This window comes from Protomyctophum parallelum (assembly GCF_964188405.1).
Source record: "Protomyctophum parallelum genome assembly, chromosome: 2".
Taxonomy (NCBI): domain Eukaryota; kingdom Metazoa; phylum Chordata; class Actinopteri; order Myctophiformes; family Myctophidae; genus Protomyctophum; species Protomyctophum parallelum.
The window spans coordinates 52,885,325-52,912,631 of record NC_139699.1 but is presented as its reverse complement, the minus strand read 5'-3'; the positions used below and the strand labels follow the sequence as shown (position 1 = coordinate 52,912,631).

General features: G+C 40.7%; 2 protein-coding genes across 2 annotated transcripts in view; both read left to right on the top strand.

Annotated features, from left to right (window-relative positions):
- ctsh (cathepsin H) overlaps nt 1–26,716 on the top strand; it is a 111,489-nt gene extending 84,773 nt beyond the window's left edge. Inside the window, exon 13 of the transcript XR_014568977.1 lies at nt 26,703–26,716. The gene's annotated coding sequence lies outside the window, so the exon portion shown is untranslated. The remainder of the gene's footprint in view (nt 1–26,702) is intronic.
- sec11a (SEC11 homolog A, signal peptidase complex subunit) lies at nt 7,352–21,240 on the top strand. Its single transcript, XM_083793922.1, has 6 exons — nt 7,352–7,520; nt 9,664–9,773; nt 12,428–12,577; nt 13,226–13,345; nt 20,029–20,086; nt 20,803–21,240. The coding sequence occupies exons 1-6, from the start codon at nt 7,458–7,460 to the stop codon at nt 20,851–20,853; spliced, it is 552 nt and encodes a 183-aa protein (XP_083650048.1). The 5' UTR covers nt 7,352–7,457; the 3' UTR covers nt 20,854–21,240.
- Nucleotides 26,717–27,307: the final 591 nt, after the last annotated feature.

Here is a 27,307-nt window from a genome sequence, read left to right as displayed (position 1 = left end):
TCAGAATGGGAAATGTACACCAATCCCCTTCTTCTGTTATGAAAGAGTCTATAACCACTTCAACAGTGACATCACAGCCATTTATTTTAATGTCTTTAATCACAATGAATCATGTTTCAGAGATGTTCCCTTTAATCGTGAATACGTTTAAAGGGGAAAAGATTAAAGGGAAGTCTCATTTCTGAGACGTGAACAGTGCTTTGTTTTGTAGTGAACCTTACAAAACTGAATTCACCTACAGTAGTGTGACTAGTGTCCCATATCTCTGCCAGGTTTACACCTGTGTTATTGTTCATTATGGTGTATACTAACTGTATACACTGTACAGCATGTATTTGGCATGACGGTCAAGTAGGCCTATCCTTTCTAGGTCTCAACCTTTTCTGGATCTCTGCACTGTTTATTTTAATGATCAATAAAGCGATTGTGTTTACCTATATTGACTATAGGGATTGATTATTAATTTATCATTTGTATAAAAATTATTTGTATGTCTTTTTCATTCGGCTGGGTGTTAAGATGTAAACACACACACACACACACACACACACACACACACACACACACACACACACACACACACACACACACACACACACACACACACACACACACACACACACACACACACACACACACACACACACAGTAATATTCCAAGTGAACCCTTCAGACAGTTACTCTTCATTGTCATCATTAGTTTCTGATCATAAGTAACAGTGCATCACAGTTATCTGAAGGCCTGCTCAGAAAATGAGACATTTTTAAATCTGATCAGATTCCTACAAGACATTACGACCAAAAGGGGGGAGGAAGCAAGAAAATGACTGAGAAATTTACATTCATTGACATACTTCCTCGCACTGTGCTGAGTACCTCTGATGGAACATAATTAGAGTTTGATTTGAGGATGAAGACCCATGGCAAGACGGGCCAAATGAGATATTTCCAACTATAAATCTGCTTACGACTAATGTCATATGTAGATGTTGGCTTAAATAAGTGCAGTTTAATTTATTAGGACATAAATTAACATTGTAAAGAGCTTGTAATTCATGTAAAGAGCTCACACTTGCATGAACTCCTTAAGCATGTCAGGTGCATTTTGAGCATTCACTGCATTGGATTAAATGCATTAGTGTCTCTCAACTCTCAAACAAGGACCCAATGTCAACTCAGAGTTATAGTTAAGGGTCCATTTGGAACCCCCTCAAGGAACTCTAGCAGTCCCTGGACCCCACTTTGAGAATGACCGAAGATTTGGGAAATAATAGTGGACCTATAGAGCCCTGGGGGACAAATAAGTATGGTTAAAGTGCATAAGAAGATAAGCGAATACTTTTGTAATACTGTGTTATACAATCATGATGTAATATAATACATAAAATGATAAATGGTGCATTATAGCACCTTTATCCAAAGCGCTTTCATGTATTCCAACATGAATATTTATTTCCCATTAGATCACACACGCACATGCACACACACACACACACACACACACACACAGTACACACACACACACACACAGACACACACACCAACAATTGGGGAGGGTGAAAAAGACCTAAATCGGTCTAAAATCCACACTGGCTGCCAGTCATTCTGACCTGCATTGTCGTGCATGATCTCAATTACAATTGGGGGGCAGAGGAGTTCTGACCATTCAAGCAGATTATATGAAAAGCACCACCTGTTCCTAAATGCCACAGACTAGCTGGCATTTGAATAAACTTTTATCTCCAATCCACCAAAAGTCGACTCGAAGGCAGCCATTGGACTGGCTGAGTTGACAGTCAATGACGAGGTAATCTACCCCAACACAGACAGCTTTTGCTGACGAGGAAATAATGACATTTATCTTGCACCACCTTTCACTCTTGTTGCATACATTAAAAGCTAAATTGGGTTGACTTAAAACAGTTGTCTAATTGGATATTGAAGCTATCTGAGGACATCAAATAAAATATGTGGAATAAACAGTGAGTGAGTGAAAGAATGATTAAGGTGGTTGCACGTGTAGGCTACTCGACGCGTTTTTCGGAAAACCGATGGAGAAACGCCGCTAAACTTCAGAAAAACGCGCTCGGTGTGTGGGGACCTTTATTGCCCCTACGGGAATTTGACTTCTACACAAATTTGGCCTACTTATATTGCTTTATTTCATATAATTTATGTTGTGTGTGTGTGTGTGTGTTTAACCCTCCCTTCAATGTTGGTTGAAAATGCACAGTTGCCATGTTACTGATAAACTAATAGGCCTATTCCTCGTAGTCATGACTCATGAATGAGCAGAAACCAAACAAACAATGCAAAGTCATTCTATGATAGGGGAATACAACAGTTCAGGAAGCTGTGTGTCCAGGCAGATTATTCCACACATACTGTAAACCAGAGATGATTACTTTTTAAAGGATGGAGGGAACAGATGTGGCAGTAAAATTAATTTTATGTTTACTCATCATTGCTGTGTAAATATTTCTAGCTGGTCTAGTTGCGCAGTAGCTTATCAATTACTCTGTCAATATACACTTCTACAGGAAATTAGACTCTATAGCTATGATCACAGCTACCTACTGCTAGATTTGGAAGATCCATCATTTTCTACAGTTTATGTGCCTGCTAACTAGACTTGTCTTACACCCATATATATATATATATATGTATTGTGGGAGGTCAGGTGGGAAATAGGACTCAGAATGCAGTATCAGGGGTTAGACACATGGTGGCGCCCCTTGGTTTATTTCAGATAAGGTCAAACAAAAGTCAGTTTCACATCAGAAAACATTCTTTCTTGAAGTCCGGTCTCCTAGGATGGATACGTCACTGCAGAGGATGAGAGGGGTGTTAGCAAGCGGTCAGAGCACAAGGTAAGTACAGGGTTGGGGCCTGAGACTCCGGTCTAGGCAATCAAGCACAAGCATTTATACTCTGATTTCTCTCTATATACTGGGGTTGCCGTAGCTGTATGTTACAAGCAGCCAGTGTGTTAACAGAAAAGAGCACTATATTTCTAATCACAGTCTCGGTCTTCTTTCACCGGAGTAAGGCAGGGCTCTCGCCAACAAAGTCTTTTAAGGGTTTAACTAAACACAAACCTGTCTTCGTTCACAGGGTTAAGGTGACACTTTAACTAGGATATGCTTTCTTCGATAAACATTTACAAGGTCCTCTTCTTTCACAGTCTTCAGGGTTAACGTGGCACAGTTAACTATCTGTCTTCTCTTCAGTAAACATCACCAAGGTGCTTTTCTTCATTCACAATTTTTCTTATTATCCTTAGCTTCGCAAGCGTCTGTGAGTGCCTCTTCTTAACAAAACGTGTGATAGTGAGAGAACGTTTGTCTTACTGCGACCTTAACGTGCGGTGGACTGCCGGTTGATACGAGGGTCCCGTCTTCTGCTACTCGTCCCCGAACCGAGCCAGGAGGGTTTCCAGGTATGTGCGGCTTTCCAGGCGACACTTAGTTATTTATGGGGGGCACACACTCCTGTGTGTGCTTTCAGCCCCACTCCTACAAGCCTGATGAAGCGGAATACAAGACAGATTTGAGTGGCGGTACAAACAATCAAACAGTACGTTTAGTTCGTGTTGCTGGATCCATTAGTGAGAGAAGTGTGGACTTACCATCCAGAGCCAAGTTGTCGGCATACGCTGCCCGAGCGTCTTGGAGTGAACCAGCGAGTGACACTGCTATGTGTGAGTGTCGTTTATAAAGGGCGCGGCTGACAGATTGCGGCTGTCGTCGATTGCTAATACGGGCGGCGGCCGGATTAGGCACAGCTGGTTTAGGATCGCTCTGGGGAAGACGGCGTCTATGACACGTCCGTGGGCGGAGCGCGTCGGTGCGGCCGGCTGGTTGGTTGCCATAGTAACGCGCCCCTTATTCTGGTGGTACTGTGGCGAGACTCCACAATATATATATATATATATATATATATATATATATATACTTTGCCAGGGTCCTTTTTATTGATTTTACCTCTGCTTTCAACAGCATGCAGATACACACCCTTCTGCAGAGACTCGTTGACATAGGGGTAAATGGAGGTATTATCCATCTTCTCAGAGAATTGGAGCAGAGGTTAGTCTTAACTCTTAACATCCAGGGAGTGTGTGTGCAGAGCAGAGTTTGGCATCGCCGGGCCAACGGTGACGGAGATTAGCTATACACGCCACGGACAGACGGATGGACGGACGGACGGACACACACGGAGTGCAAACTAGAAAAAGTGCCCCTCGGAGCGTTTTTTGAGAAATGTCAAGTGGAATTTCTTCCTCGAGCCTACTGGGAATATAGTATGAGAGTATGAGAAATCAAACAGAACCGTCTTGATCACATGACTATAGAGATCATGTGTACCAATTAGCGTGAAATGTTGATAAAATCTGAAAGAGTATTACAAATAATTATGTTTCGCATAAGTCGGCCTCCTGGTGGCGCGCTATAAAGAGCAGATGTGAAAAATACAGGGCAAACGTTTTTCCTTGGCCTCTGGGGAGTGTGCATACAAAGTTGTACACAGATCTGTGTAATATTTATTAGCATAATATAATATGTGACCATACCATTAACATCCTATACCTGTCCTATACCTTTTGATGAATTGAACAAGGTGGACCCTTGAACAAGGTGGACCCTCTTGTAAACAAGTGTAATGCTTTATTGGGTCGTCCACTCACAGTTAACAGTCTTTGTATTGAGTTGTGCTTGAAATGTACTGTAATTCTGCAAACGTAATAAATATTCCAATCAATCAATCAATCAATCAATCAATCAATTGGCATTATTGGCAAATTCCGTAGTCTGGTTAATCAAAATTGTCTCCCAACTCTTTATTATAGCTTAATTTATCCATATCTTATATATTACAATATCATTTGGAGAGCTACATCTTCACAAACTCCACATGATGCAAAAACGATTCTGCAGGATTGCCACAGTGATTGGTCTGCTCATTCTGCCCCTCTTCAAACAACTCAATATTTTACCAATCTTTTTTTTTTTTTTTGCGGCTTACGCCTTTTATTGTTTTTTGAAGGGACAGACAGTAGGCTGACAGGAAACGGGAGAGAGATGGGGGAATGACATGCAGTAAGGGCCGTGTCGGGTCCGGGAGTCGAACCCGCGGCACACTGCGACTGGATTACCAGTCCGGTGCCCAGACCGTTACGCTACGGCCTGGGCCTATTTTACCAATCTTTAATTTAAATATACCAAACCTGCAACTTTATTTTAAAATTATTGGTCCAGACAGTTTCATTTCTTTTGCCATGTGAAGACTTTTTCCAGTTCAACAGTGATGTGCACCACTTTCACATTTACATCTCCCAAAGTTCCGTACTGGTCTGTCTGTGTCAGTTCTCCATCAGATACAGGGGGCCCCAGCTGGAACACCTATACAGCAATCTCATCAAATTCTACTTAATTATATTTCTTTATATCATCTTCTTTTCTCTAATCATGTACGGTAGATAACCAAGTATTCTAATCATGTTGTTGTTGTTTTGTTCTTGTTTTATATACTGCAATCATGTATTCTGGATAATATTCTGTATTTCTTGTATACAATGTTTCATTGTGTTTTACGAGGCCTCGTATAAGCCCCTTGGGCTTTTTCGCCTCAGCCTACCTAGCACTTTACCCTTCTTATATTTATATGTTCACTGTATTGTTTTTATACTGTGCTGAATAAAAAATAAAAATAAATACTAAATCAATCTGTATAAGGCAAACCAGTTCAAATTTCATCATTCTTTAAGCAGCATGTGGCATATGAAACTAGGGGTTTTCATGATTCTGAATCCATTCCAAGCATTAGTTTTGCACAAAAAACACTCCTTGAGAGGAAAACAGCCATAGCCGTCATTAGCCCAAACATTTAGATTCTCGTAGAGGTTTTTTTCGATTCTGACGAATCTCTACGAGTCTAAAAGAAAACCCCGCCCCTAACGTCGAAAAGGAACGTTTGTGCCTCAAAATCACTCTTACCATGTACAAATGCAAAGTCTAAGCTGCTTTAAATGTTGCCCCACTTGTTTGTGATCTGTGCGCACCCATATTAAACACTGCACATGCTTATTTTTCAATAAAAAGGGTATTTTAATCCACTGTTTCGGAATCCTCCATTGTAAATGCGCAACAGAACATTGCCCGCGCCCCTAGCGGCCAGGGTTCTCTTGCGCATCTACAATGGAGAGAAAACAAAGATGGCTGCCAGATTCCGAGACAGAGTGGATTAAAATACCTTTTTTATTGAAAAATAAGCATGTACGTTGTTTAATATGGGTGCGCACAGATCACAAACAAGTGGGGCAACATTTAAAGCAGCTTAGATTTTGCATTTGTACAAGGTAAGAGTGATTTTGAGGCACAAACGTTCCTTTTCTACGTTAGGGGCGGGGTTATCTTTTAGACTCTATAGAGAGATTCGTCAGAATCGAAAAAAACCTCTACGAGAATCTAAATGTTTGGGCTAAGCCGTCATCACAAATGTGATGAGGTCAGCACGCGAGTGGATATTACCGAATTTTGATCAAGGAGTGTTTTTTGTGCAAAACTAATGCTTGGAATGGATTCAGAATCATGAAAACTCCATAGATTCATATGTCACATGCTACTTAAAGAATGATGAAATGTGGACTTTTATTATTATTATAAGTTATAATATAGGATAATAAATGGTAGGCTATGGTCACATATTATGCTAATAACTAGGGATGCACGATTAATAGGTAGCATAATCGGAATCAGCCATATCGGCCATAAAAATGCCAGATCGGTATATCGGAAAGGTCTCAAAATAATACAGATTATATAATCGGTTTTGGAATAAAAAAATAAATGTTTCATTCAGTTGTGAAAACCGACACTTGGAAAAGAGTTTAGGCTATTTATTGATTGATTGAATACTTTATTAACAGGCTTTGGCTTGTTTCCAGTCAGAATCGGTATCGGCAGATATGACCCTGCAAATAATCGGAGATCGGATATCGGTCATATAATTTCATAATCGTGCACCCCTAACTCAAATTGCCCAATGTGCAACTTTTAGCAACCAATTAAGCTGAATGTCATCCATTAGGCCTATAGATAACATTTCTATCATAAAAGTTTACATTTAATCACCATTTCTGGGTTCATGGAATTTCCAGTACGTTATTATATATTATATCAAAAACAAAATGGAAACACGCGTGTAGAGCAAACGCGCCTCTGCCTCAAAACAGTATAGTCAGTTATACTGTCCACACAGTCCACTGCGCAGTGCGCACCGTATCCAGAAGTGACACCTCAACATTCGACAAAGCCGTTAGCGGCGGTGGGCGGGACTTCCTGCTCAGCGCAACCCGGAAGATTTGGATGCAAGTTTGTCTGTAGTATTGCATCCATATGTTGAACACTTTAACCGTTTTCATGTGATTTTGTACATATTCTGTATATAAATACATCCCCATGACGCCCAGCATGTTGTCTTTAGACTTCCTCGACGACGTCCGTCGCATGAACAAGCGGCAGGTAGGTCATTTTAAACCTGTAAAAACTGTTATTTATTTTTTCCTCTTGCTTCCTTCTATGGTCAGCCTGGAACCTAGCGAACTAGCTAACCAAAGCTAACGGCATCTTCCCTCCTCCTATAATAACACGTTGCACTTCATGGTCGCTTATTTATTCAGTATCTGTTCATTTTAAATGATGTACCGGTATGTATTATGTTGTTATCTAGCTGCCAGGGTTGTGATGGTGAATCATGAATATTTAGGTAGCCTAGTAGCTGTTTTTTCTCAATGAATGCCATACATTGATTGAGAAATGATCACTCACAGTGATGGTAATGTAACTCTGTGCGGTTGCAAATGTAACCGCACAGATGTACATTTGTGAGTTATGAATTATGATTATGATTTTGATGATTATTATTAAATCAGTTTGCTTCACATATCCTGAAGAAATAGAATGCTCACTGATCTGATAAAATATAATTTATGTATTGACCATGTTTCTTTCATTATTATTAAATATATAACTTTTTGGCTAGAAAGGGGTTTTTAAGTGGTGCAACCACTTCCTTAAGTGTGTGTGTGTGTGTGTGTGTGTGTGTGTGTGTGTGTGTGTGTGTGTGTGTGTGTGTGTGTGTGTGAGCACGAAAAAAGCATGGTTGTTTTTCACCACCTTGCACAACCTAACACACACGCACATATTATCTGTATATATGGTGATTTCGGGTGTGCCAGTAGTAGTACAGTACAGTGACAGTACAGTACAGTAGAGGGACCCCCACACGGTAACTCTGTCATTTCTCAACCATTTCGGACGTGGGGCTGCTCGCCGCAATCGGGCCGGCACCCTCTGTTTTTTTTTCTCTTGGCAATATCGGTAGAGGGCACAGTGGAGTAAATAAAAGTATTTCTTTCCAATGGAAAAACAAAGGAAAGTAGGCGTTTTTTATATTTCTGCTACAGAGGAGAGGCTAGTCTGCATTTCAAGTGAGGGCTAGCAGCAAAGAGTGGCAGAGCCTTAATGCAACGGCAGCAAAGGGCATTTAGGGCTATGGACCAGAGCTTACCTTGGTTTTAGGTAGCCCCTTTCGGGACCCTCGGTTACCTTTTCTGAATTTTGGACGGCGGGAACCCTAGGGTGACTCCTGCACAAGTTAATCCACTGTCCAAGAGATGCAGCTGTACCACTGTCTGTTCACGGAGACCCGTGGGGTCGCTTGAGTGTGGAGTTTGCATGTTCTCCCCGTGTCCCCTAGGGTAGATACGCTCACAAAAACATGCAGTAATCCTGGCCTGATGGAGGGGAAAGGAGCTGGTCGGAATAACGTGTTCCTTCTACGCGCTATGTATGGCCGGGGAAACTCCCCTGTCAGGTTTTTAAAAAAGCAACATATTTTATTTAGAGTGCCCTCTACAGATCTGATCAAAATAAATTAATACACATTGACCAGATCTGTAGAGGGCGCTCTAAATAAATTATTTTATATTATACAGAGAAGCTGGGGTGCTGAGGCTTCACATTCTGTGATTAGCGAAGTGATTTAGTTTATTTTTGGTAAAGTTGGACCCCTCGCAAGACAGTACATCTTTTACCAGTGTGCAGCAGAGGCCTCCTGCTGCACGTGGGCGTTAGTGAGAACTTGCTGACACACTGGGGTAGGGTTTAGGGTTAGGTTATTGATCTGAGAACCCATCTGTAAAAAATGAGTAAGTTGTGGAACATAGAACCTGGAGAACATAGGTACAGTCTGCTATTTTCAGCAAAGAGAAGCTCCTTATTATTATTATTATTATGGGAAAACCAAATGTGTTGCATTGGTTGTTTAATGGGGTAACATGTCAGATATTCATCCATTGCATAATACAGTGAATACAAATAAAAGATCATCCCTAATGGCCTGGGCAGTGGGTACACAATACACATGCTTTCCACAGTGTGTTTGAAGAAATATCAGTTTTTTGTGTTCAGCTGTACTGTCACAATCACCTAATCGCAATTAGATGATTGGAAATGTCATTTTTATTCATATTTTATACTTTTTTTTAAATGCCAAAACACAATTCAATCCTCAATTATCATAATTATTTGTATGATGCTAATTAGTCGTCAAGTGACTAATACTACCAGGTGTTTAACTTTGTGCATTTGTTTTTGTGTTCAGCTGTACTACCAGGTGTTGAACTTTGGTATGATCGTGTCTTCAGCATTGATGATCTGGAAGGGATTGATGGTTGTCACTGGCAGTGAGAGTCCAATCGTTGTTGTTCTCAGGTACTTTAATCTTATTTTACCCATTAAGAACAGAGGCAGACATTCTAAAAATGTCTTCTAAATCATAACAATTTTCTGAAAAACGTATTTAACACCCCGAACGCCCAGGGTTATTTAATCCATTAAATCATAGCGCCCAGCGATTTATAGCAGCAGAGCACTTTTGTGTGTCGGGCTTAACACATAATCTTTGCTTAGAATTGGACGGAATGATTTAGATCAAGAGTTATTAACGGTTTAAGATTTTCGGTCTCGTCGGCTAAACAGTGGAGGAACATTTTCGATGACGTTCCACTGTTGCGCAACATCAAATGTTGCGCAACAGACGCATGCTCCCAGCCTGTGGAGTGATGCGATCGGTTTTGATATCAATAATCTTTGTCCTGGGAGTCGGGCGTTACTAATTGAAAGGGCGAAGAGCTTCGTCCTGTGCGCTCAGGGTGTTAATGTCAAGGACCTCTATATAATTATGGCGCTGGCCGCCATCTTAAAATATTTTGTTCCAGGGACCACCAGAAGCAAAAATTTGAGTTCAAAAATCTATTCAAAGATTTGCATAATGCACAAACTATTTTTCAAAAAGATCTATAAGCTATTATTATATATACTATTTTGGAATAGCCAAGAGTATAAAATAATGCTTTTCAGCTGAAATCTAAAACTTTTCCGGTTTTAAGGGGTTAATTTTACTCTGTCGCATGACCATGTCATTAGGTGCTTTTACATTAAGGTTTTGTGAAAATAGGAAGCGCATGTTCATTAAGGCCTCTTTTTTTTTGTTTTAAGATATTTTTTTGCGGCTTACGCCTTTATTGATTTTTTAAGGGATAGAAAGTAGGCTGACAGGAAACGGGAGAGAGATGGGGGGATGACATGCGGTAAAGGCCGTGTCGGGTCCGGGAGTCGAACCCGCGGCACACCGCGACTGGATCACCAGTCCGGTGCCCAGACCGTTACGCTACGGCCTGGGCCAAGGCCTCTTTTAGACTGCGACCATCTCCAGATAAAACGGCAAAGTCCTGTTGCGTTCTCATTGTTCATTGTAGGAACTAATAAACATGCGTTGTGTGAGCCAACGTGAGCCATGATGTCATAAGTTTTGCGGATTCGCCGTTTTCCCTGTTTAGATGGAGACTTGGTGTTTTATTTTTGCATGTTTTGTACTGATTATGCATTGATTGTTATGTTGTTTGATATTTTTTATACTTTGTTGTCTTGTAAAGCACTTTGCGCTGCACTCGTGTCATGAAAGGTGCTCTATAAATAAAGTTTATTATTATTATTATTTGCGCATTTCCTTTTTGGCCAAATGCCTCAAATACCAACGGCAGCTTGAAAGTGAACAGTGTGGAATACGCACAGAAATAATAATCATGGAAGTATGACATTTCTGTAAATTTTATCCATCTTCTTTCATACAGTTGATGATTAAATAAAATGGTGCATGAATGTCAAGCCTTTCTCCAAAGCACTTTACTATGTGCAGATTCATTTTATTATTCCTTCCAGCTCCTTTCAATACAGCCGATTAAATAAAATGGTATATTTATCTAGCCTTTGTCTAAAGCATTTTACTATGTGCGTTTCATCAATGATGTTGAACCATTCAATTGTCCCTGGACGGTCATTCATGTGGGTCCCAGGGAAATCTAATGGATCCTGTTTTAGGTAGCTAGTAGCTACACATACATGACATGATTTAATATATGTGTGTGTGTGTGTGTGTGTGTGTGTGTGTGTGTGTGTGTGTGTGTGTGTGTGTGTGTGTGTGTGTGTGTGTGTGTGTGTGTGTGTGTGTGTGTGTGTGTATAGAGGCTGCACAATGTTGCCTAAAAACAATTTTTTTAAACAACTTGGAATAAAGTCCAAACCTTAAACAAATCACTTTGGGATTAAACAAGTGAAAACGTTGTCCATGTCCAACACAGAGCTAGCCCTGATTTACCATAACAGGTCTGTAACTCTGAGAGTGTACAAATGTAAACTCTGAGTTAAGGTGGTCATTGCAAATGAAACATTTGAGAACCACTAGTTAATGGTGCATTTATGGAGCACCTTTGCTCAAGGACACACAGAATCAACAGACCCAGGGGGAGCTGGGGATCGAAATGTGACAGACCTACTTACAAATGCCTATCATCTAGGACGATAGGCATTTGTTATTATTATTGGCTCAGGAATGCGACAAAAACAAATCTCCATGAATTCAAGTCTTCATGGGGTGAATAATTGACACTAGAAAATGAGTCAATCTTCAGGTGAACTACTTAATCACACAATGGTGTCACTTTCTTTGTTTTATAATAGCACATCTACAAGCTTGTAGATCAGCTATTTTCAGCTAGTTTGCCTGTAATTACATGCCCAAACAGAAGAGGTAGGAGCGCACACCAATAGTGAGGAGGATCTGACCACGGGAGACGAGACTTGAAAAAAAGATAGCTCGTAGTCACGATGCAAAAAACTTTAATTATGAAACCAACGTTTCGTCAACAAAATGCCTTCAGGGTATGAATGATGTACTGTAATTACATGCCCAACATAGGAATGGCTGCTTCATCAATTATTTTATTAAATTATCGATTATTGATATTAGTTTATGATCAATTCATTGGATTAATTGTTGCACCCCTATTGCTGCCTGTGTTTTCCAGTGGGAGTATGGAGCCAGCATTCCACAGAGGAGACCTGCTGTTTCTGACCAACAGGGTAGAGGACCCCATCAGGGTGGGAGAGATCGTAGTGTTCAGGATAGAGGGCCGGGAGATCCCCATAGTACACAGAGTTCTGAAGATTCACGAAAAGTATGTACTCCACTCTACTTCAAGTTCAAACTCACAAGGCTTTTAAATAAACGTTAAAATGAAAGCATTAAAGGAGAATTCCATGCTAGAATGCTTTCTTATCTTTATTACCTTTCTTTGTAGTTGTTACGTCCCCACCAAAGAGGTCCAGGTGTTTTCCCCATAGCCCCATTCAATTCCCATTCAATTCAATGCAATTCATTTAGGGCTTATGGTAGGGGAAACGGCCAATAAGGAGCTTTTGCACAAAATAACACCTGGACCTCTTTGGTGGGGACGTAACAACTACAAAGAAAGGTAAGAAAGCCTTTTAGTATGGAATTCTCCTTTAAATCAGGAGGACACATTGGCTGTATATTTGCACATACAGAAGTCGTCAAAAGTAAAATAATTGCCAATACATCGACAAAACCGATATATCGGTCGGGCTCTAAATTCTTTGCCATGTAGAATAAGGTTTTCAGTTTTCACAAATTGGCTTGTATGCAGGAAACTGATGAGGAGTCTGTGTTCAGAATAGAATCATGTTCAGAAAGGCCTGTGTGATCCTTCAGTCATTCAGGAATCATCATTCAGGCGCAGACATCTTAAAAGGGAAAGCCGGGGTCTGCTGTGAAGTGTAAAACTGCCACTGTTCTTTATCTACAGGGAAAATGGAGACATTAAATTCTTGACCAAAGGGGACAACAACGCGGTGGATGACAGAGGACTGTACAAACCGGGACAACACTGGCTGGAGAAGAAAGACGTGGTTGGGAGAGCCCGGGGGTAGGTCATTCTTAACCACACAACCACAATTCAGCAGTTCTTTGTAAACCTTTTAATTTCAAGGTTCCCCCAGTTTGGTATGCATTAGGCCACGAACCTCTCATAATTCTGACAGTGTACAAATGGACTATGTCTACCCTGGCACATGTTTTAGAGCAATATCCAGTTCACTTTTATGGTATTTTGGGCAAACTTTGGAAGCCAATTGGAATTCCATAAAACCTTGTGTGAGGTTTGGATAAGAGTAGTAGCAAAACATGTTTTTGCAACATTCAGACTCTAAATGTTGTGCTGTTGAAACGTAATAAATGGTGGAACTATGAAAAGAATTGGGTTGAGGTCTTCCTTGTCCAAGTTGTCCTACTGGGAATGTTCGTGCAAAGTTTCACGCAGATTGGTTTAGAGACTGATGGATGGACTGACTAACAGGAGTGAAAACATAATCCCTTTCCGCGCCGGCCTGGTGAGGATAATCACAATGCAGATGAAGAGTGCTCACACAGAACAACATACCCAAACAACCTACAGTATGCTACAACCATGTTCCAACATACCCAAACAACCTACAGTATGCTACAACCATGTTCCAACATACCCAAACAACCTACAGTATGCTACAACCATGTTCCAACATACCCAAACAACCTACAGTATGCTACAACCATGTTCCAACATACCCAAACAACCTACAGTATGCTACAACCATGTTCCAACATACCCAAACAACCTACAGTATGCTACAACCATGTTCCAACATACCCAAACAACCTACAGTATGCTACAACCATGTTCCAACATACCCAAACAACCTACAGTATGCTACAACCATGTTCCAACATACCCAAACAACCTACAGTATGCTACAACCATGTTCCAACATACCCAAACAACCTACAGTATGCTACAACCATGTTCCAACATACCCAAACAACCTACAGTATGCTACAACCATGTTCCATACTGATCAGCATGGCTGTTTACATGTATTTTCCAATAATAAACACTGCATCATAGAACGTTGCTTTTCACAAGTGAAACACATTTGTTGCAACAATATTTTGGTTAGTGGACTTTATGCCATTGCAACTGGCATAAAGGTTGTATATACAGTAGGGATGCACCGAAAGGGAAATTCTTGGCCGAAACCGAATACCGAATATAGGAAACAGTTGGCCGAAAACCGAATACCGAATAGCCGAATACAGCTTTGTTGTAAAGCTACCTGATTATGGCAAAAGACATGATTATGGATTTTCATAATCGATTCATCGGGCGATTATTTAAACGATTAATCGGATTATGGCACCTTTTTTGCAATTACCTTTAAAAAAAATGCTTCAAGTTATTGTAGCCATGTTGTAACTAACAATAAAGACAATAAAAATGAATACTCCTTCAAAATTAATATTTTACCCCCTTTTTAATACAATTTGATTTCATTGCCATTCCTTGTACTTGTAATGATACTGTAATCTGTAATGTTGACTGTGTATAGCTGACTGTCTTTCTTCCCATTTCTATCTCTGGGACCCCAATTTATTTTTATTTCTATTGTAAAAATCAATGTAAATTTTGAGAGTGTATTTGGTTCCATTTTTGCACTCTGTTACAGACCGGCCCCACTTGGTTTACTTCCTAACTATCTATAATTTAGCTGGAACTCCCACTATGAGAACCACTGTCCTACACAGTGTGTGGGCACGCACGCACAAACACACACACACACACACACACACACACAATAGCATGCTAGCTGATAGGTGAAAACGTTCTTATTTAGCAGCCATATTAGCATGTTCTCTAGGCTCTAGTATCACATATTGCCAAAGTTAAACAGCACTGAACAACTGATCATTGTTAAGCAAAACGTTCACGGACGTTCTGCTTCTGCTTTTGCCCTGCCTGTGCCCACTTCAATGCGCTGCTGAGATTACACACAGGTGGAACAAATTTGAGGAGCTAACGAGCAAGCTACTGCTAGTGTTCGTCGTAGCCTGCATGCAAACTCACAGATTCAGACATTGGGGAGCATTTTTTGTGAAGAAAGAATAGACAGTGGCGGTGCTCACAAATACCATGTTTTGGGACCTGTTGATGAGCTCGCAGATTTCGCGGAGCGCATCGCAGCCACAGCACAGAGCAACATGACGCTGTGTGTGTGTGTGTGTGTGTGTGTGTGTGTGTGTGTGTGTGTGTGTGTGTGTGTGTGTGGGGGAGACTGAAGTTGGGAGAGAGAGAGAGGTAGATGCGGAGCGCTCTGGTTACGTTCAAGACAATCGCGTGTTGTGTTTATACCGACCCGGTGTTTTGACTATTCGGTGATATATTTTCGGCCTATTTGAGCCGAAACCGAATAGGCCGAAAATACATTTTTAGCCATTTTCGGCCGAATATTTTCGGTGGCCGAATTTTCGGTGCATCCCTAATATACAGTATATATATTGAATCTTACACCTCTGGTGAAACACATCGACAGATTCGACACAGCTTTAATAGTATCATCCGGGACAATGCTCCACACGTCCCATACTCTTCTTCATTCTGGCTGCCAACCTATGGAATGAACTCCCCATTACAATTGGAACCACAAAGTAGACTCACTCCCAATCCTCCGCCGTAGTCTGAAGACTCGGTCTTCAGACTCCACATTTGCCTGTAGCACATGCCGTAGCCTCAACGACCTTGCAGGTTTATACAAAGGCAAAAAAATATATTTTAGATATTATGTTGTGTAGACAGATGCCAGGTCATTATTGATCTGGCATCCTATAGTGTTTATAGTTTCACTGTACGGATATTCTACTCAATCAATCAATCAATCAAAACTTTATTTGTATAGGACATTTGATACAGCAAGTGCAACTCAATGTGCTTCACAGTTTACAAATATAAAAACATTAAAGGAGATGGAAAATAAAGAAAACATTTAAGAAAAACATTATAGATAAACATAAACAAGGATAATGATATGAGCTAATTAAACGCAATGTTAAAAAGGTATGTCTTAAGGTTTCTTTTAAAAATGTCTGTGGATTCAGAGAGCCGCAGGTTAACTGGCAGGCTGTTCCACATTACAGGACCATAATAGCTAAAGGCTGCTTCTCCATGCCTTTTAGTCTTAGGTCTAGTCTTAGGAACCTCTAAGAGAGCAGTTCCCGAGGATCTAAGAGCTCTTCCAGGCACGTACCCAGGGAGCATTTCGGACAAATATGTGGGTGCATTACCATGGATAGATTTAAAAACCAGCAGAAGGACCTTAAAATCAATTCTAGATAAAACAGGCAACCAGTGAAGGGATTTTAAAATGGGTGTGATGTGTGCTCTCCATCTGGTCTTTTTTTTTTAATACTGTTTTTATTAGGCATTTTTTGTATATGACAACTTCAGAATATCTTTGACAATAATGAGTTATTCAGTTACATAAAATGAAAGATAATGACAGGTAATGTAAATTCCACATACAATACATAATAAAAAAGATATATAAATGATCTCTCCATCTGGTCTTAGTCAGTACGCGTGCTGCTGCATTCTGGACTAGTTGTAGCCGGGCAACTTCTTTTTTTGGGACACCAGATAGGAGAGCATTGCAGTAGTCTAGCCTGCTAGTGATGAATGCGTGCATCAGTCTTTCTGTGTCAGCTTGTGAGAGAAACCCACAGACTCTGACAATATTCCTCAGGTGATAAAAGGATATTTTGGTGATGTTGCTGATGTGGGCCTTGAAATTTAGATTTGAGTCAAGTATGACACCAAGGTTTTTTACCTGATCCTTGGTGCTTAATGAGCAGGATTTTAGTTTGTGAGATATTTGTTCCCTGTGGGGGCCATATCCAATAACTAAGATTTCCGTGTTGGCTTTATTTAGCTGGAGAAAGTTTTCTGACATCCAGACATTGATGATGTAGTTTGTTAGGGTGTCAATGGGGCTGAGGTCCTTAGGGGATACAGATATATAAAGCTGTGTGTCGTCCGCATAGCTATGGAAATCAATTTTGTGTCTCCTGATGACATTGCCAAGTGGCAACATGTACAAATTAAAAAGCATAGGACCTAGAATAGAGCCTTGGGGAACCCCACATGTCATCTCCGTCTTTTCAGAGGTATGGTCACCCAGGGCTACAAAGGACTCTCGACCTGTCAGATAGGATCTGAACCACTTGAGGACAGTGCCAGAGATTACTTATAACTGATTACTTTGAGTATTTCTATGCATTTGATGTATTACCGTGTTTTGTTCTTGCTTACTGTAAATCCCTCTGGTTTGCTAAATGCCTAAATTGTATCAAACTAACTAGTTTCAATGTATATTTGGGCGGCTGTGGCTCAGGAGGTAGAGCAGATCGTCCAATGATCCGTGGGTCGGCGGTTCGAATCCCGGCTCCTCCTGTCCACATGTCGAAGTGTCCTTGGGCAAGACACTAAACCCTACATTGCCTCCATTGAGTTGGTCAGTGTGAAGCCCTGCACACACCGGGTGTGCAGCGACGCGGCAACGCCTGGAAAATAGAACAGTGGTGTATCGGCGTGTCAGGCGAGGCGTCAGCGCGCGTCGGACGCCGCCGGTGTGCGATAGGTTCATTGAAAATAACAGAGGCAGCTGTTTTGACACGTGCCGTTCGCAGACGGTGTGTGCAGGGCTTGAACTTGCCACCATTGATGTGTGAATGTGGGAAGTGAGGACGCTGGCGTCGACTGTTCGCCGATTCACCTCCCAATGTATGAATGAATTAACCAGTGATTGCTATGGGAATTTTAAAAATGTTTTGACACCCCTGCTGTTGTTGACCTTTCATTGAATATAGTGACTGACTGCTTCACTTCACCTAAGTCCTAAATGCTCTAAAGTCATTTTCAGTTGTCCCTGACCCAGTTCCTTTTCATACCTTGTGTTCACCTGCCCTCCATTCATAAACACATTAAGTTGTGCTTGTTGTGTAGTCCTGATAACATCTGTCCATGATGGGAGAATTTGCTTTGACCTTTTGTCATGTACTCCCCCTCAGTGAATATAGTTTTTGCAATCTGCACTGACTGGTCAGCAGTGGTGGACAGTAACAAAGTACATTTACTTGAGTACTGTACTTAAGTACATTACAGTATCTATTCTGTACATTACTTGAGTGTTTGCAGTTTGGGATAGTTCACTTTCACTCCACTACATTGAAAACCAAATGTTGTACTTTTAACTCTATTTAACTATATTTCTAGGAATACTCCAGGACCTGGCTAAGATATGTATGCACTTCATTTAGCGGAGAATATCTCAACTGTTCTTGGCTAATATGACCGCTGCGAATAACTTAGGAACTGTAACTGAGAAATTCTCTATCTGACTGGGGCGAAATACCCGGCAATGACCACACCCTTTTTAAATGACCGCTACTTCAAACATGGCTCTATCTTCTAAACTGTTTGTGTGGCAGATTTCCTGAGGTGCTTAAAATGTTCAGAATACTCATGTTTGAATACTCAATAGACCATATGCACACAGCGGTCATCTTTCCACAAGTTAATGGCAGGGTGGGAACTAGCCGCAATTTGCCATTGACCGCCCATACATGAAAAGTTGCAAACACAAACACAAAGTCCTATCTAATTGTATGAAATTTCGTCAAACTCGCCAACATTGCAGCTGTACAAAAAGCTTGAATGATCCTCTTACTATCTGCAATTTAAGTGTTGGAAGTTTGGAAGCGCTCGCCTTCAGTAAAGCAACATCCTGCTGCCTCCTGCATTATGTGCAAATTCAAACCAGGTTGTATGCAGGAATGTTGAGTGATTATCCAACGAGCACTTCCAACACTTGCAAGGAATTTCTTGACATAAAGTAGCTCATAACATGTCTACCGTGGATTTTTATGAAACAAACACTTTGCAGATAAAGGATAATTAAAGCTTTTTGTACAGCTGCAATGTTGATGAGTTTGACATAATTTAATACAATTAGATAGGACTGTTTGGATGTATGGGCGGTCAATGGCAAATTGTGGCCTGCCATTAGAGCTCATTATAGCTCTAATGCCGTTAGAGCTATGGACCAGAGCTACACTGCCATTATCTTATCGAAAGATGACTGCCGTGTACATATGGTATATTGAGTATTCAAACATGAGTATTCTGAACATTTTGAGCATCTCAGAACATCTGTAGCTCCAACGGTTTAGAAGATAGAGGCATGTTTTAACTGGCGGTTATTTTTTAAAGGGCGTGATCATTTGGGGGTATTTCGCCCCGGATAGAGAATTTCTCACAGTTCCTAAGTTGTTCGCGGGGGTCATATTAGCCAAGAACAGTTGAGATATTCTCCACTAAATGAATTGCATGCATATCTTAGCCAGGTCCTGGAGTAGAAGGGAAATTTACATTATGAATTTACCACTCAAGCACTATTTCAAATATAGTGAAAATAGCAGATCTAGTACAAGCACAGCGCATTATGATATGACACGCAAGCTTTTAAATCCTATCATAACCCTAAGCCATTTGGGTGGTAAAGTCAAGCCTTAGATATAAAGTTATTTAAGATAAAAGAGAATTTGAATTGTTCAAACTAAGTGTGATGACGTAAGACGTATACATGTAGGGCTTAAGTGGTTAATTGTATGACACTGCAATAAAATGAAGACGTAATGTTTGACGTAATTATTGTTGTGCTTTTCTGTTTACGTCCTCATCTCTAGGTTTGTGCCATACATTGGAATTGTTACTATTCTAATGAATGACTACCCCAAATTCAAGGTATGTCTTTTTATTATTCTTTATTTTTTTCTCCAAAAGCAACAGGGCAGTGACACCACTTCTTCATCATTCAAATGTTTGCTGTCCAGTAATAAATTAATATATTTAGGTGAGGCAAACCCACCATCTCGTTTGGGTCTCTGAAGAGTAATTTGTGTCATTCTAGGTGAATTAATAGCCTATATACAGGATGATGATGGTTTATTTGGTCCATTTAAGCACAATAAATAACAAAAAAAATAACAAAGATAATAACAGACCAAAAGGGTGTAGGCTGAAGCTAGAAGCTTATTTTTGCCTACCCTGATTGCATACAGGAAAAAAAATACAAAATCAATCAGCAGTATTCGACAGAAGAGAAAAAAGTAACAGAGGAAAACCGAAACCTCTAAAGGAAAATCAGGGTTCGTACCTTCGAGTGTTAGTATGGACCTGAGCAGTGTAGGAAAATGATAGTAATGCCACCTGGTTGCGCAAGACCATATACAGGAGTGAATTTAAAAACTTGAAAAACAAAAGGGGGAGGGTCTAGAAAAGAGAAAGAAGTCATAGTTTTAATTGTTTCGATACAACCCATAAGTGAGAGATTCCATCTGAAGATCTAGTTTAATCTTTTCAATTAGTTTTATGTAGTCTAACTCTCCTTTTATGGAGAGCTAAGTGAATGGCATACAGTCTCTGGGCCTCTAATATGTTTTGTACTGTTTCCCCCGCAGTATGCTGTCCTCTTCATGCTAGGTCTCTTCGTGCTGGTCCATCGGGAGTGAGGTTCCAATCTACCTAAAACACGTCCAGGAAACAAACCATGCCTTTTCAAACTGATGTTATGTTAGATTTCGTCAAAACCAACCGGCTTTTTGTACCATTTGTTTGGGCTTTTTTGTAGAAATGTGGAATAGGGTGTTTACATTTGAAACAAAAAAAATCCAAGCTTTAAAAAAGTATTTTTGTGAGGGAACTAGGTTAAATTCAAAATTTACAGTTCAATCTATTTGTAATTTTTCCTCAGAATGTGAACATGACATTCTTAATGGTTTATTGAATTGTGCTTTTTTTCTGTTATTTTCTTGTTAATTCATTGTCTTTGAAAAAGAAGTATTTTATGACAAGTGAATATGAGTGTGACATTAAAAATGGAATCTGTTACCCTCCAATGTATGTATCAATTTGACTCCTTAAAACACCCACAATGCAGCAGATTCAATCAAACAAAGCTATGAGAAAATGAAACGGTCAGGCCACAAGCCACATTGTGGAAACGGTTATGGACAGTGCCTATACCAAAGGTAATGGCTTACAATATGTGTTGAGGCCGAGTAACAGCGGTTCACCCTCAATTATTAGCAAATTTCACATTTCTTTTTAAGACATTGATGGACTGTAACTACTTTCACGTGTGACGTCTGTGCGCTCTTGTCAGCTGGAAATCTCACATGTCCAAATGTACTTTTCAGGATTCAAATGTATAGCAGATCTACAATTACGGCGGGGCTCCACGCCCACACACACAAACGCACGCACGTGTGCCGCATGTGACGCGGGTCAAAAATAAGAACCGGGGCAATTTTAAAGCAGTCACCGAACGCATCGTAGGCAGTGGAGCCACCCTTCATTGATTAAAAAGGGAACATTCCCTGACGGTGACGGAGACGCAACGCTGACGCGTCCAGTGGCGCCCCGGCGTTATTGACTACTGATGACAAAGTAGTATTTTGGACTTTGGTTGCTGCCATTCTCTTTATTTACACACCACTCTGGTTCTTGCATCTGGTCCTGCATCTTCATTTTGTGTACAAAGTCATATTTGTAAACTCAGAGCTACAAACATACAGTAAAACGTCTGCCTTTTACAATGTTCTGGTTTCAGAAGAGAACATATTACTACCAACTACCTATTACTGTATGCCTGACTTTGTTTTTAGTAATACAAATTTGGTGCCCATTTTTAAAGCTCCCTTTGAAATCATTATATTGGGTTTTATATACCTAGTATTTGTTGATCTAATTATCTAATTACATACTGATTAAATAAAAGTGCCTAATGATGGGTGACACACAAAAAACAGTTTGGTGCACTATAATACTTTTGCAATACATAAAACCTGTTCAAAGCTTCCCTGGTCAGTATGTGTCATCGGAATCTTGTTACGGCTGTGCTGCTCAATTACCTCTACTAAGCCTTCGAAAACAACCATTTTCTTGCAAGGTCTTTGAAAAATGTCAATTTGTTTTGAAGGTCACTGGGTTTTGAGGTCCTGTGAATCTGTAAGTAGGCCAAGTTGGACTTGTGTAAAGTCTGTTTAGGTCACTGGGGTTTGAAGTCCTGTGAATCTAAGTAAGACAAGTTGGACTTGTGTAAAGTCAGTTTATACAAATGTTTTTTATTGTCATTTTCGTTTGCAAAGAATTGATATAAGTGATGTGCTTCCATTTTCTTCCTTTTTTTTCATGATAAAACCAGGCCAAACATGAATTCAGTTTTGTGCAGCACTGGTGTGTAATCACTGACATCCAGAATGGATCAAGTGTATACTAATCAAATGTTAAACTCTACACTTCGCTGTCTTGTACTTGAGGTTGAGTGGAATCGTTTGACTTGACCCACATTGATGAACCACAGGTGGTCTTACAGAAGAATGGGATGATGCTTTTCTCCCTTTTACTATGAACACTAATGGCTATATAGCACAACAATGTTCATATACAGTATATGTTTACCAGGGGTGAAACTAAACTAATCTGGAAAAAAATGATTAATAGAAAAGAATAGACTTTTCCAAATATATGGATAATCAGACTGATTGATTTAGTTGATTATATTTTTTGCATAGTCGTGATAATGTGCTTCTCGGTTATTCAATTAATGAAAACAGTAATTGATGGAATAATTTCTAAGGGAATTGTAGTTATAGCTAGTTGAAGTCCTGATGTGGTGTTGTAGATAACTATGCATTTCATACATGGGATCAGCCCACTAAGAATCCCACACATTATTTGAAAAAAGACAGGATAGAAATCACTTTCCATAGAATGAATGTGTTTGTCTCAAAGTGCATCAACTGTCATCATTTCAATTTCATTGCTGTCTGGCAGAAACCTTGTATTTCCATATTTCAACTTGTTTATCTGGAAAATGAATGCCCTGCTATTAAAAAAAAGGAACGGTTTTGGACCTACAAGGTTTCCACGCGACAGCAACGATTTGAACTGTCCCCCTGTTGCTGTGATAGTTAGATCACCAAATGACCCTGACATTCATCAGTGCAATCTGGAGATCGGAAGGTGGGGGGGGGGGGGGTGTGTGTGTGTGTGTGTGTGTGCATGAATGAATGCCAGAGGTCACGAAGAGGACAATGTTTTGAACTCTCATGCAGGTTTTGCACCCTGCTGGAGTTACATCATGCAGTGTGCCTTCTGCCCTTCTCAGCTAGTGTGCACGTGCGTGCGTGCGTGCGAGAGAGAGAGAGACAGAGAGAGCTGACAGAGCTCCAAATGAGCAGTGAGATCCAGCAGGTTCTCTAATGACTACACTGCCACAACTGGACAATAAATGTCACGAGCTGAGGAAGAAGCAAAGCATCACCGCTGAGGAATTTCAAAACATGCACCACACATCCAGCATATCTGTTAGTAACCTTAAACGTGTGAGTGTGTCAGTGTGATGCCCAATGATATCCTCACACAAGCAGGCCTGTAGATTTAAGTGGTTGTTTTATGGCTAAATTTTAATTTGGGGGAGTTATAGGCTTTAATACAATTAGGGAAAAGATTCATTTTATGGTGGTAATTCTCCAGGACCTGGCTAAGATATGTATGCACTTCATTTAGCGGAGATTATTTCAACTGTTCTTGGCTAATATGACCGCTGCAAACTACTTAGGAACTGTGAGAAAATCTCTATCCGGGGCGATATACCCCAAAATGACCACGCCCTTTTTAAAATAACCATAAGCCACTTAAAACATGCCTCTATCCGAGCTACTCCGAGCTGAGGACCATCATCACCAGCTCCCCCCAGGGCTATGTCCTGTCTCCCCTTCTGTTTTCCCTCTAGAGTCTACACCAACTGCTGCACCTCCAGCCACCAGTCGGTCAAACTTCTAAAGTTTGCAGACGACACCACCCTGATAGGGCTCATCTCCAGGGGGGATGAGTCTGCCTACAGGAGCGAGATCGACTTGCTGCTGACTTGGTGCACCCAGAACAACTTGGAGCTAAATGCTTTCAAGACGGTGGAGCTGATCGTGGACTTCAGGAGGACCCCGGCCCCTCCCCCCCCATCATATTGGGAGGCACTCCAGTCGCCACAGTGGAGTCATGCCGCTTCCTCGGGGTGACAGTCTCTCGGGACCTGAAGTGGGGGCCCAACATCGACACCCTCACAAAAAAGGCCCAGAAGAGACTGTTTTTTCTGAGACAGCTGAGGAAATTCCATCTCCCAAGGACCTTGCTGGTTAACTTGTGCAAGAAATTCCTTGCAGGTGATTTTTTTCTTAGTGTTGTTGCTTTACTGAAAGCGAGAGCTTCCAAACTCCAACAAACTCCAAAAATCACCTACAAGGAATTTCTTGACATAAAGTAGCTCATAACATGTCTACGGTGGATTTTTATGAAACAAACACTTTGCAGATAGTAAAGCGTTAAGGCTCATTCATAGTCTGGATTTTCGGTGGTGAGGTGACCACCGGAGCTGAAATGACGTTGAACGGTGGTGAGTAAAAACAGAGAGAAGGGCTGGGGCAGTGGCGGTGGTTTGCTCTCCACCGCGGCTCGTGACCTCATGTTGTAGTTCGGTGGTCCGAAAATCCACCGAAAATCCAGACTATGAATAACACTTTATTCATAGTCGAACTACAACATGACTATGATCATAATCATGCTTATTCATCAGCATTCTTTGATATTCTGCTTTGTGCTTCCTTTCCATGTCCGGCTTCCTGCATGGTGAATGATCAATGCTTATGGGAAATGAGTGCCGTTCATCTCGGAAGACTCGGATGCTGGAATGGTCAGGTTTGCAGCCAGGCCTCGTCTGTCGTTAATCAAGGCATTAACGACAGTACCTCGGTGGCATACAGTACATGCCAATGCTATAATCATCAGCTGCAATCAGTCTCATTGGTATTTCATGTATGTCATTCATTGCTTGTTGGTGTCACAAAGTTAAATCGCAGCAACTTCTAGGTTTCAGTGTCCGTTCACCATTCTGCCCTTTATTTTAGTATTGCATATTCAAGTATGGTGTCTCGGCTCACTCAAGCCCTATGGCACCTTGTCGTATCAAGATTGGTGCGTTTCAAATCGGCTCTCAATCTGCTCAATAGAGGCAGATTGCATAGGGGACTCAAGCTGTTATTTAGTAGACCGTTTCTGGTCTTCAGCTGCTCATTATGCAGCTCCTTTTATAGGTTTTTGGGGGATATCTCTCAGGTTAGCCTTCTATGGTTGGCTTTGCTGCATATCTCACCGAAGCCTTCAGCGTATAGCCTATTCGTTAAGATCAATTTCGTATTCAGCTACATATAGCTGGTCATGGTCGCTCATGCTATTAAGTCATTTCTGGCTAAATTCGCTTCAGGCCTTAGATGGCTCTCATGCGTCTGACTTTGCCAATCTCTGTTTAAACTAGCTTCATGCCTTAATATCAGTTGCATACAGCTTCATATAGCTGGCGGTGGTTGCTCATGCCATTAGATTCAAATAATGAATGGCCTCTGGTCTCAGTCGGCTATCTTGCTTTCTAATATCGCTTCATGAGTCCAAATTCTTCACACTCAGCTTTAACATGCCTTGTTTCATAGCTGGTTGCTCATGCTAGGAACAGTTGCACATACAGCCTCAAGTTCATACAGCTGGTTGTTAATGCCGAAGATCAGCTGCATATAGGCTATAGCTGGTTGCTCATGCTAAAGAACAGTTTCATATTTAGCGTCATATAGCCGGTTGCTCATGCTAAAGAACAGTTTCATATTCAGCGTCATATAGCTGGTTGCTCATGCTTAGAACAGTTGCATATCCAGCGTCATATAGCCGTTTGCTCATGCTAAAGAACAGTTTCATATTTAGCGTCATATATTGCTCATGCTAAAGAACAGTTTCATATTCAGCGTCATATAGCTGGTTGCTCATGCTAAAGAACAGTTTCATATTCAGCATCATAGGCTATAGCTGGTTGCTCATGCTAAAGAACAGTTTCATATTCAGCGTCATATAGCTGGTTGCTCATGCTAAAGAACAGTTTCATATTCAGCGTCATATAGCTGGTTGCTCATGCTAAAGAACAGTTTCATATTCAGCGTCATATAGCTGGTTGCTCATGCTAAAGAACAGTTTCATATTCGGCATCATATAGCTGGTTGCTCATGCTAAAGAACAGTTTCATATTCGGCATCATATAGCTGGTTGCTCATGCTAAAGAACAGTTTCATATTCAGCGTCGTATAGCTGGTTGCTCATGCTAAAGAACAGTTTCATATTCAGCGTCGTATAGCTGGTTGCTCATGCTAAAGAACAGTTTCATATTCAGCGTCATATAGCTGGTCGCACATGCCTAAGATCATCTGCATGTACAGCTTCATATAACTGGTGTCTCACGCCTTATAACGGTTGCATACAGCTTCTATAGCTGGTTGCCCCATGCCATTAAATGCAAGGTAAATTCCAGCCTTGCTAACCTCAGGTCTTAGACGACCATCTCGCTTTCATGCTTCCTAAATCGTCATTCTGCATATAGCTGGTGGTGGTTGCTCAAAGTAATCGTAGTTTCCCCTGTCGCTTCATGCTGTCTAAATTAAAGTGTCATTAATTTTGCCATATTCTGCTTCATTTCAGGTCTCACCTGCATCGGTAAGACTTATTTTGGGGGTTCTCCCTATTAAAAGCTAATCTTATTCAATAAATGCAATTGGAGTCTAATCCCCAAAATAATGCTCTGCCATAATTTTGCCTTTGCTAAACTGCTGCCAAAATCTTTCCAATAAACATTAGCTTATTCCATATTGGTGTGTTCTCTCCTTTATTGAACTGTGCATTTTGATGCTGCATGATGTCTGCTGACCATGCATGCATTTCTTTTTTTCTTTTTACATTTTAGGGGTGGAGAAATTAAATTAAATAAAAACACTGCCATAATATTTAGGTGCCCACTGCCCACTCTTCATGTATTCATTATGGTTATAGGGATTTTGAGCTTAGCTCAGGGGTTCGAGTTATTTGGAATAC

Bases quoted from the DNA above. Each gene is read 5' to 3' on its own strand.
- sec11a (XM_083793922.1), top strand. From the start codon at position 7,458: ATGACGCCCAGCATGTTGTCTTTAGACTTCCTCGACGACGTCCGTCGC. The intron at 7,521-9,663 runs GTAGGTCATTTT...TTTTGTGTTCAG, and splicing joins GTCGCATGAACAAGCGGCAG to CTGTACTACCAGGTGTTGAA. The intron at 20,087-20,802 runs GTATGTCTTTTT...TTTCCCCCGCAG, and splicing joins ATGACTACCCCAAATTCAAG to TATGCTGTCCTCTTCATGCT.